The sequence below is a fragment of the Leptinotarsa decemlineata genome, unplaced genomic scaffold (genome assembly GCF_025532065.1).
Source record: "Leptinotarsa decemlineata unplaced genomic scaffold, Ldec_3_MD MMD2_tig00000133_RagTag_RagTag, whole genome shotgun sequence".
In the NCBI taxonomy this organism is placed as follows: Eukaryota; Metazoa; Arthropoda; class Insecta; order Coleoptera; family Chrysomelidae; genus Leptinotarsa; species Leptinotarsa decemlineata.
The window spans coordinates 1,513,322-1,525,940 of NW_027412542.1; the positions used below are offsets into that span (position 1 = coordinate 1,513,322).

The 12,619-nt window shown below is 34.3% G+C and overlaps 1 protein-coding gene across 1 annotated transcript in view; it reads left to right on the forward strand.

The window, feature by feature from the left end:
- Positions 1-6,536: 6,536 nt before the first annotated feature.
- MsrA (methionine sulfoxide reductase A) overlaps positions 6,537-12,619 on the forward strand; it is a 50,737-nt gene continuing 44,654 nt past the window's right edge. Inside the window, exons 1-2 of the mRNA XM_074172513.1 lie at positions 6,537-6,601; positions 9,345-9,540. Of these exons, the coding sequence (XP_074028614.1) occupies positions 6,560-6,601; positions 9,345-9,540 (238 nt within the window). The 5' untranslated portion in view covers positions 6,537-6,559. The remainder of the gene's footprint in view (positions 6,602-9,344; positions 9,541-12,619) is intronic.

Here is a 12,619-nt window from a genome sequence, read left to right on the forward strand (position 1 = left end):
TACCCAACCGCGTACATCGTCGTGTACCTTTTCTCATATTGGTCTCACTGTGTTCAATTTTAGATTTCAAAATTCTAATTAATTCATCAAAAGAACTGATGGACATTCTTGAGTAATCAAAACATTTTTTTTCGTCTTGCCGGAGTTTACCGGTTGTTGCTTGTATGTTATTTCATTGTAATTTCAGTTTTTTGCCCAAAAACATTGTTTTTTCTGCTAATCTTTTTGATTTCTTAACAGTTCTTTCAGGGATTTCAAATCAATTTATATCATATCAGACAATGGAAGTCCAAACTGATGAAATGCACCACGAAACATTGTCAATTACCTTCAAACAAAATATAAAAATTTCTTTCCTGTTGTCGCGCAACCAGAAATGGATGTACCCAAAACGATCGTGCCTTTCTACATATTCTCCTTCTCCTCAAAATAAGAAGTAGTAGTGCTTTTTCTTCGAAATCCATATTGAAACTGGCACTAAACTCTGACACCACAAAATCTAGATGTCAGTTGGCTCAACTGCCAATGCGGTTTATATGACCGCAAGTCGACCACAAAAATGTGGTTGGGTCAACTGCGAAGTGCAGTCAACGTAGCCACAATGTTGTGGTTGCCTCAACTGCAAATATGTGGTCCGTGTACGGCCGGACTTACTTGAACGGCCCAATTCTCTGTTTCTGTAGCATACCTGTCTACTACGCGGAGCTATCAGAACAAATTAGTAACAGTGTGGACCAATCAATACGACCCAGCGAAAGTGCGGGCCAATCAGGAGTGAGCATTTGCAACACTTCGCTATCGCCCCAAAATCTGTCCCACCACCCTCTTTAAAATGTTTCTACATAACAGAACTTTAAAATAAATTGATAGATGTAGCCGTTACTACGTGGTAGAAAATCATAATGAGGAAAAAATAATTGAAACTTTCTATATTTTTCACCATTTTTATTTGTAACTAACGTTACTGTAGTTTCGTCCTATATTACAGTAACTAATGTTACTACTGTAACTAACGTTATCAGTAACTAACGTTATTGCAGTAACTAACGTTATTGCAGTAACTAACGTTACTGCAGTGTCGGCCTATAGGGACATTTTCAAACTCATACAGTGTTTCGTCCTATAAGGACATTTCCAAACTCATACATTGAATGTTTAATGTATAAGTTTGAAAATGTCTTTATAGGACGAAACTGCAGTTGTGTTAGTTACAAAAATTGGTAAAAACGTAGAAAGTTTCAATCATCTGTTCTTCATTAGAACTTTAAAAATTTACTTTCATCGCATTTTTCATCAATTAAATTTGCGTCACTAAAACATGATCTAAATAAGTATCTTTTGTTACATTCATTGTACTATCTACCTTCCTTCCTTTTTGTAATTTTTTTTTGTTACACCAAGATACGGAGTTCGATTGTGAATTTGACTCTACAGATAAAACAAATTATATTTTGCTTGAAAGTTATTTCAGTGATTCGAACATTATCACCTTATCGAAAAAATTTATAGTTTACAAACATTATTTAATTGCATTTACAAATTAGATGTTTTATTTAACTTTAAATTAATGCTATCGGAATAGGTTGGACATATCGTCAGTGACCTTTCAAATTTTGAAATCGTCCGCAAATAAATGAATATATTTTGTTGCATGATATCTGAAGACTATTTTTCATTCGTTTTCGAAAGAAAATAACTTAATGGGAAATGAGAGATTTTGCCTCAAAACAAAAAATAGTACACAATTGCTAACTAGTCATTTCGACATCACTGCATATTGTTCCGTTTTTCCCCGTGGGTTGACCAATAGTTGACTACACTGAATAATCAAACTTAACTTTATTTCACTTTAAATACATTAAACACTTCAACTGAACTTCAACTATTATTTGAATGTCTATCGCCTTACTAAATCACCTCGCGTATCGCACTGTAACGTCCACTTGACTGTGTCGATATACTCGCAGCTAGCGTTTAAATATCGTAATCGAATGCCGTAGAAATTTCGTCAAAGTCGGTAGCATTATTTTCGCTGCTTCTCGAGTGGCAGGGAATCATCGTACATTCGCGCGTTCTTAGCTACGTCACCATTGGTTTATGGCTACCAGTGGCGGCCGGTGTTATTTTTTTTCGGGCATGATTTATAACAATATTATAAAACTACCTCCGCCGCGATGAATTCAAACTAACGAACGGATTTTCATGTTTTTACCAATGGATCAAGTAATTTAGAAGGAAAGTTTACGTCTATAATTTTCTAATGTTTTTTTTTTGGAAATTGGTTGAAATATGATGGTGTTAGGGTGAGAAGTCAGTACGGTGGTGCTGTCCGGGGAGCTTTCATCGAAAATAATAATAATGTGTCTTTAACATACCAGCTTTTATATATACAATTATAATCGGGGAGGCGTCGTCATTCAATATTGTTGATCTTCTATGAAACCCTCTAAATTACCAACAGATTGAAAGATCCTACAAACTGCTAGCTCACTTCAACAAATGTTAGATAGGTAGCCCTGAACACAAGCTGTTGGAAAATATGTCAGGGATATATGAAATGAGCTTTTACGTCTGTAATAGAAAATATATATATATATATATATATATATATATATATATATATATATATATATATCTAGATAATATATCTGATTTGGCCAACTATACTTATTACGATCTACTTAATTTATAGATATTATTTTCTATTTATTTAATACTACCGTGAGACATTAAACTTACTTTGGCCAATAAAAATTTTTCGTCAGGAGCTTCTTGTATAAACTTCAGTATTTGTTCTTTCTCCAAAACTCTGGATTTTTTGGGAACGTATCCCTCACTCTTCCTTTTTAAAAAACCACGTACCTTAGGATAGTCAATATTTATGTTTTTTTAATGCTGATGGTACTTTTTAGCATTGAGAAATTACTCCAAAGTGTTGCTGCCTTAAAGTTCTTGGATAATTCTGACAAATATGCCAATATTACGTTTTCAGAAAATGAATTGATATTCTTTGTTTTCCTCCATGCCATGAATTTCTCATACATATTTTCATACACTTTCAATGATTTTTGGGGTAATAAAGTCTTACTAGCCTCATTGGCTGCATCCATAACATCCGGCGGGGTACTTCGTATATCTGAATGATCAGAATCCATTATAATATAATGTTAAAATATTAATAATTAACTCTCAACAATGAGCTCACAACAATAATGATCAAGCTATTTTGACAGTTTATTTATGATTTATTGCTGCTCTTAAACAAAAGATGCACTAAGGCCGCCTATCAGCGAAATATTCATGTATTAGGTCTTATGGACAGACTACAATATATTTCTTATGAGTATATTTCACGCACTGGTAATAAAAACACTTGAATGTACCATGTTATTCTTATGGGATTATTTCACGCCCTAGGGCGTAAAAATAATTTCACGCACAAGGGCGTGAAATTACATTTTACGATTCGTGAACGGTGTGTGAAAGTACTATTTCACGTACGGGAGTAGAAAAAAATATTTTTCGCGTGTTCATGAATTTAGATAATCAATTATAAATGAATGTAACAATGTTGTTTAATGGAAATTATGCGTTTTACAATTATTGTTTTAAATTTTTTCTATATTGGCATTTGTCATGTCAAATATATAGGTAGGTATTTATGTTTTGTTCTACATCGACAAAAAACAAATCAAGAAACAGTGTTTCATTAGATCAAACTCTTGTATAATAACAAGAAAGGAATTGCCATTATTAATGGAATACAATCTTCTTCAAGCAGTTATCTTTTGTTTTGCTTAAGCAATGTATTTTTTATCAACTATGTAGGTACATAAAAACACACCTTATCTAAGTATAACAAATACCTTTTATTTACGGGGCCGTAACAAACAAGAATAAAACCAATTCCTGAATACGATCACGCTCATAAAGGTCAAACGTTCTTATCAACTTGGGAATTTGCAATGTTGTTGGATATATGGACTTCCCTGCGGTTTAGTCGATTTCAGATTTATTTTGCAGGGTTTCCGATCCTGGTTTTCGGTCCAATTAAAAAAAATCATTATTCTCTAATGTCTCTCTATATAATGACAGAGTTGTAATTCCGCATACTATAAAAAAAACATTGTGAAATCGAAGAAAAAAAAAATAATAATAATAATAAAATAATAAGAATAAAATAAAAAAGCTACAAAAACTATTTTTCATGATTTTGACCGAAGACCTTTTTATCGATACATATGTCATCAGTTTTTGTACGAGTCTTTGATGAATGTCCTATTATTCGGGTTTGAACGCCGTCGATTTTTGAAATTTTTTCCTGACGTTTCACTGGTGCGAGTGGCTAGCTTGCCGTCAAAAATAGCAAACAGAATGATGACATGTAGAAAAAATTCAACGGCCCTTTTCTACCTGCCGTCAAGAATAGCAAACAGAATGGCGGCAGGTAGAAAAGAGTCGACGAATGTTACTGACAATTTATCTAATCCAGGTAGGTATAGGTATTATCACATCAGAATTCCCGAGTCAACATAAACACGTTTTACTCAATTTACCTAATCCAGGTATAGGTATTGGCACACCAAACTACCTCAGTCAACATAAATACGCTTTACGCAGCGGTAATATCCAGTCATCGAAACTAAACTCAGTAGTTTCTCTGAAGAAGCTAGCCACTCGGGCCAGCGAAACGTTAGGATGAAATTCTAAAATTCGACGGCCTTCAAACCTGAAAAATAGTGACACTGAAAACCTCGGTCGCGAAAGCTCTAACCATTTTATCTTTTAGGAAAGTATTGGGAGAAATTGGATTTAGATGGAGAAAAACAAAAAAATAATAGTTATGAATAGACTGACCCGTTACTTGAAAATTAACACTATCTACCGATGTTGTAAATAGGACCGGTAGTAATTACTACTGATTAAGCTACGGTGTTAGAGTGTTAGCGAAACGCGTCTAGAATTAAAAAAAAATGGAAATTGTTCAATTATTATCATTAGTAAGAAATAATAGGAAATTACTGATGGAAAATTCAGAAATCCAGCACTTAACTCGAACATTTTTGAAAGATGGAAAAAATGTAAAGGAGAAGGTTGACCAATAATTCATATTCATCCCACACACGTTCAAAAAGTTAGAACGGAAATTCAAACTGGGAGTTGCATGTCAAAAGGACATAGATGATCATAGCGAACGCAGAAGAAAAAAGTCAATTTATGCAAAACTTTAATTTGAAATTGAAATCAAATGGTAAATCAGGTGACTACCACAGAGAAATAAATGACGGAAATTACAAGTGGATGCAAGAAATGATAATTCTCAAGCTTCCCGAAAACTGTTATGGTTATAGATAATGCTCCATTCCACAATGTGCTAAGTGAAAAATGCCTCACATGCCATCGAGAAAAGAAGAAATGAAAGAGTGGTTAAGGCGAGAGAATATCTGTATACTACAATGAAAATCTACAAAACACAATGAAATCGATAGGATAATGAAAAATCATGGACACTCATACCGATTTAAACCCTATCGAATCAGTATGGGTCTCTCTAAAGTAATACGTAGCTGAAAAAAAGAACCTGCTATTGATCAACCTATCGATATTGTACGTACGAATTTAAAAGGTAAACATAAAACCGAATTTCATTTTTACAACTTTGTTGTGTTCTTCATTAGTTCAATAAATCAAAAATTTTATAGCCAGTATGTCCATACTTCCTCTAATAAAGTTTTCAATACAAGAACAAGTATAAAACTTGATAATGAGGTTAACCCCGAAACCGGCCGTATAAATAAAATCAACTAGTGGTAATTAGACGAAAGTGTTTTTATTCATTTCATTAAAGTGGCCAAAAATTAACCTAAGACACGAGTTTTCAACCGATCTTAAAGATTACGAAACATTACATGTAATTTTTGGTAATAAAAATTGTCATTGTCGTACATTGTGCAATACTAGGTACATCACTTCAATACAAGTGCTGTCCAAAGAAACACGATTTATTTTCAGAATTTGGTTAACACCGGTAAATCTATGGACTGAAGATGAAATCTATTTCAGTTATCTCTTAACCTGTCGAAGTGAAACACACAATTTAGATTATTCTAGTAGCTTCATATATCTGTCGGTGGATTTGAGGTATTCTCTTCCCAATGTCTCAGAGACGTTTGCTGTAACTGTCAAATAGTGACCAATTCAACACTCAGCTGGTGCTTGATGCTGGAATCGAAAGCATTTGCAAGAATAACCTTTGTAAATGAACTTGTTCAAATATGTCTGAGGAATGTAATCCAAAACGTGTCCAGGTATTAGCTTAGACAGTGATAGTTGATAAGTGATTACGCCTAATAAGTAGGTATTCCTTTAGCGTTCAGAGGATACTGCTTAATATAGTTTCGTTTGAGGTTCTCAGTTCTTGGACAACCAATCCTAGACATTAATCGATAAGGCAGTCATATGGATGTCTAAATTGCCGTTTAGAATGCACCCGCTTACGTCAGCAATGACGTATAGGTACCGAACGTCAATATTTAGAAAATTTGACGTAGATAAGTGAATGTGTCACCCTCTGTTATTACGGTTGTTGCATGGCACACAAGTAAGTCAGTAATAATAAGCAAATATCATCTATTAGACAATAATAAGAATTATGTGAGATTTGTTATTCATTTAGCTCCACCAATTCAACCAACGAGGATTTATTGTCACCAATGAGTCCAGTTTCTTAAGAAAGACGATTATAAATAGTTTGTTGCTTGGTAATATTTTGTTCGATGGCAAAAGTGAAACTGTAGTATTTATCTAGAATAATTCGCAGATTTTTCACTTTCACCTAAAAAAAACTCATTGATACAGTTTATTGTATGATTTTCACTATAAAGGGTATTACAAAAACCGCGACACGTGTTTCACTATACAATAGCTTTCTTAAGAGTAAAATAACCATTAAGTATCGGCCAGTTCTATTCAACTTTCACTTCAGATGAGATGACATAACCTCACAATTGAACGAAGGGATCAAATCCAGGTTCCTCTTCTTGGTGAAAAGTACTTACTGTCATAGTTTAGAGACATCTGCTCGTTCTAGCCTTAACCATGAACACAGTCTCACGTCCTTTGGAGGTGTCAATATTGCAATATCATCTGCATAAGCTTTTAGATATACCGCCTCTCCTCCGTCGAGAACATCAAGCAAACTAACCATCATGATTGACCATAGAAACACCGTATAATGCTGAAAGAAGTAGCATTATACTTGCGACAGAAGAGGAAGACTAATGTTTCTCACAACTGCACATCGGAGGAGACGGGGCGATCTATTGAAACACGTTTCAAAGAACATGTGGCATATATCCGATATCATAGAATAAATGAATATTTCTTGAAATTGTTTAGACGATCACATGACAAGACTTTCAGATGGTTTCAAAAGTCAGGAAATATATGTGATATGAGAAATTGAATACCATAACACTACTAACTAGTGAAACCAATAACAACATCAATAATAAGACGGTGGAACCGTGAAAGTATCTTCTAACGAAAGGTATACATCTGATCTGAGAAACCTGTTAGAGAGCTGTTCCGACATTTCTGTTTTATTAGAATTTTTGAATGAACTCCACCCAGTATTACTGGAGTTTTATCCCATTACCAAATCGTTATTTCAACACTTCGACACGTGTTTCGATCAACAAGTGATCATCTTCAAGAGGAAGATTAAACTGTTTAATCTTTCTCTTGAAGATGATAACATGTTGATCGAAACACGTGTCGAGGTGTTAAAATAACGTTTGGTGTTGGGATGAAACTCCAGTAATATTCATTACTACACCAAAGGTTCCAAACAGTGCATCACTCAGTAAATAGCATATCGTTAAATTATGGATATGTTATGTTAAAGCATCATTATTATTATTACTTATCATTCATTGATATGTTACAACTATTGATACATTATTGACAACAAATCCAGTTTTTTAATGCCTAGGTAAACTTCAGTAACGGTAAATATTTCGTAGCCAGGATTCTTCTCTTACTTGCAGGAAATACCGTGTTGTTCTCTATGCAGTAATGGGCAGGAAGCTCTCATATTTATCATAACTGCAGTGAAATACATTGTTTTTCTGAATTGGATATAACAAAACTAGGTTGGAACTGATATTTGTCAAAATATTGATTCAGAGTGGATTAGCACTCTGCTTATAGAAAAGAAAAACATTTTGAATTTTTTTGTTAGGTAACAGAGACAGTTAAGATGTAAAGTATGATAATATGTTATGGTGTTATGATGATACTAACAATCAGATGTGTTGAGATGTGCTGCCAGTTTTATTTGTATTTATCTTTCATTGTGTCAACTGAAATACAATTCAAGCAAGTTTGGTGGATTGAGGACTGCCGCGATATTATTACGAAATGGTGTTTGGATATTACACAAATTTATATTGAAGTTTATAATATTATTTGCCCTAGAATTGTGGTCATTGTTGTCGCGGGAATCGAACAAATGCAGTATTATTATTCTATCTCTATAGAGTCACCCCAATGTCATCTCCTGTCGCTTCAATATGTTGGTCTAGATAGTCTAGATGCTTCTAGCTCAGCTGTTCCATGCCAAAATACAGCACGAGACATGAAATATTGAAAACACAGGGAGTAGATACTGTGTTTTTGATATGCGATTGACGTGGCTAAAAACCCGGTAACTTCCCTGAATGTAATACGATTGAATTTTTGTAGCTTACAGAATCGTTATGGATCTTATGGATCATTATACTTGTTCTGATATCAGCCTCAGGTGTCTTTTATGGTCATTTTCAGAACTCATTTATAGACAATCCTATTGTGTTGTATAAGTAGTTTTAGCTAAACTTCAGATATAGGTTCATAACCGGTTATATGACGTTTATTCTATCAGTGTTTATTTCCTACTTAGTGTCTGATTAAATGAACTCTAATTAATATATTAGATGGATTTATTATGTGTAAGTCACATGGAAATATTTCCAACGATTCCAATTAATATTTGAAATTAAATAAAGGTAAATCGTACAAACAACAGCTGTGTTTGATAATATTTTGTCCTGAAAATTATGTTATTCGATGACTTGTTAGTTAATAATGATACCGAGAATAATTTATTCGATAAGGATATTGAGAATTTAATGAGCACCAAATTATTCCATCTCGTGCCCGAAAATTTGTCCTCCGGCCGGACCTGGTGACGAAAGACCGAAAGAGTGGCTTTTAATTTCGCTCATTTTTTTGTCAATTAACAATAACCATTCCTAGCTGATCAATAAAAAAATTTACATATTCCTTTTAATTTTTTATCATAGTTCGTTCCACTACTAATACAGCAGTCGCACACAAAATTGGCGGTACAGCGCATATCTTTTTGCCTTGAGCAGACTATTCGCGTGGCTTTGGCTTCGATATTCTACTTTCGTCTGTCGGTTCGAGCAGGCAGGTTGTGCGGTCTGGTGTCTCTGGTCAGTGCTGGGAAACATCTCGTTTGTCAAATTTCAGTGAACGGTGAGTTTTTTATGAATTAAAACTTGCTTCATTTGTTTTTTAAATAAATATAAGCCATGTTCAAAAATTCCTTTCGTTTGAGAAACTTACCACCCACTGGAAGGTAAATTGTGTCATACTGTAGTTTTGGCAATGGACTCGAAACTCTTTTTTTTGTTTCGTTGTAGGTTAATTTCATTCAGTAATAATTACACCATTTTTTTACCCTTTTTTACCTAACGTATTCTGCCAGGAGCTGGACAATATCAATTTCAGGTTAATTTGGAAGAAGTGGTTTTTGGATGTAACAGCTTTTTTAACGATTTGTTAACAAGCGTGTTCTAACAAAAATTATAAGCGGTTGCGTTTCTTTCTGTTTTATTTTTTTCCATTTCTTGCCTCAGCAATTTAAGCTGTGAGTGGATTAATAAGTATATAGGTAGGTACGTAATGCATAATTGGATTTCGATGGCCACATTCATGAAAACTCTTATGTAATTGTCAATGTCACTGTCTGAGACCCATATGCAGTCCAATATGATTCCTGCAGACTCTCGCAGTGCAATCTCTAGGATGATGCAATACGTTGACAAATTAAAAAATGCTTTTTTGTCTATTTACAAACAGTAGATTAATAGATGTTGTTGACTCATCATGAAAATAGAACAAATGAAGTGTAAAAGTGGTGTTTACTCATTATGAAAATCATCTGAGGTGCCTCCTAATTATTTGTCAGAAGTGCAGCAGAAGTAGGAGTGAGCACATATTTTGAACATGTGCTTTCCTAAAATATCAGTAATCTAATGAAGCTTTTCAAGAATGAAACAGACACTGAAAAACAACTCTAATTCATTACGTAGTTATTTTTCTGGGAAAATTATTGTGCACAGTATCTAAAAATAAACAATAACATAACCTGTCTATAATAGGTAGGTAGTTCTAATTCATAGTTGCCTTCTTTGAAGCAGAAATAAATTTAAATTATTAATTCGGTGGGTTATTTAACTTTAAAATGTTAACCTACCGGAATGAGGAAAACATTGTTCTATTCCCATGCAACAACTTGAAGATTGCATCAGCTAAATTTCTCGGTGCACTTTGCGCTTGTGCATTCCTGAAATTCGTTATTACACATCCAGGAATATTAATGCGAAACGTTCAAGTCATCTACTTTTCTCGGGATTTCTCTGGCAGCGTGCTATTGCAATTTATATACAGGGGCTTTTCGGATGTGATGAATTTGATAAAATGAATATATTATAATAATTTTAATGGTTTGTAATCGCAGATAGAAATAACCTGGCAATTTAACTGATTCCATTTTCAAATAAAGTAGGGAACCACTAAGCATCCACAGCAAAGAACCACATCTAGGCGGGAATACATTGGTAGGCACAGGAAAATCATAAATTTTTCATGTTGGCAGGTATGATGTATCGATATAAGACAAGTGACGTGGGGCTTAGGTTCTCCAAACCTCTTGAATTTAATTATAGTCAGCAGACACGTAGAAACTTTTCGAAAAATATTAAATTCATCTTCAGGGGTCTACAAAGAAATAATTACATTTCCAATCACTATTTTTTCGAGCATGTGCCTTGAATTTACCCCCGCAAACATACATTCATTTTTCACTAATACACAAAATAATTTCATATGTGTATCGTGTAGGTAAATAACAGGATATGTCATTAAATCGGCCGATGAAAATTCATAACGTATTCAAGTCAACTTTAATGTGAGATTTTCTCTGAACAGTTTTACAAAAACGCAACACGTGTTTCGCTAAACAATAGCAATCTTTAGGCTTTGCAGCCAATTTTCCCACAGTCATTTGAAAAGGTAATAAATACAAGCACATATTGATACGGTAAACTTTAACCATAATTCAATGATATTGGTATCGTTAGACAATGTAAAGTTTTCCACAAATTGCTATGTTGTAGGAAAAGGTTCGTTTGAATATAACTTTTTTACGAATTGAAAGGGGTATATTTTTAGAAAAGAAGAAAGCAATTGATCACAAAATAAACTCTTCACAAAGATGTGTAGGTCAGACACAAACAGGAAGAAAAAACACTCTCGAAATAACTACTTGTATATGAACATTGAACATGAAACCCTTTTTTTCATTCTGTTTGTATTGCAAATGATCGATATGGATTTGATAGTTCGTATTGGAACCTCTGGCGTAAAATGAATCTATTGAAAACACATTCCCAACACGCGTTTCGCTAACCAAGTTAGCGTCCTCAGGAGATCATTATGACAGTCAGAATAGTGTTACGTTTTTACCTGTGGCTTGACTAATAATTGACTACACTGAATAATCAAACTTAACTTTATTTCACTTCAAATACAACAAACACTTCAACTAAAACTTCAACTATTATTTGAATGTCTATGGCCACTTCGCCTACCGCCCTGTATCTTCCACTTCACTGTGTCGATATGCTCGCGGCTAGCGTTTAAATATCATAATCGAATGCCGTAGAAATTTCGCTGAAGTAGCTTTATTCTCGCTGCTTCTAGAGTGGAAGGGAACATCGCACATTCGCGCGGCCTGCGTTATTTTCTTTTGGGCATGATTTACAACAATAGGTAAGAGATTCAAGAGGAAGGTTATATGTTTACATTGTAAACGCTGGCTGAACCCTACGACATAGATCAAAATAAGGTACTACAGTATTGTACGCCTTTAAAAGGTATACAAAAAAGTCCGCGATGCTAAATGTCTATCTCTAAGGGATAATTCACAATAACCATTTTTTATCCTCGAGAAATAAAAGCTTATTTACAAAGTGATTTAAAGCAATACAACATTAATCCTTATCCAATTAAGTGCTTTAAATACGTTGTTCATTTATCATAGATCAATATGGCCCTTTACTACATGTAGCAACATAGTGGTTGCGGTGGTACCGGCCGGGGAGCCGGCGGGGCATGGCTATAAATAGCGAGTCGAAGGCCGCGCTTCGCCCTATAGCACTGTATATGATTGGCAGCGATCGCACGCGTTTATATGTATATTTAGTATCAGCATTGCACCCGTGCGGAGCCGGGACGGGGCTAGTACATAGTATCTTCTTCAATAAAAGTA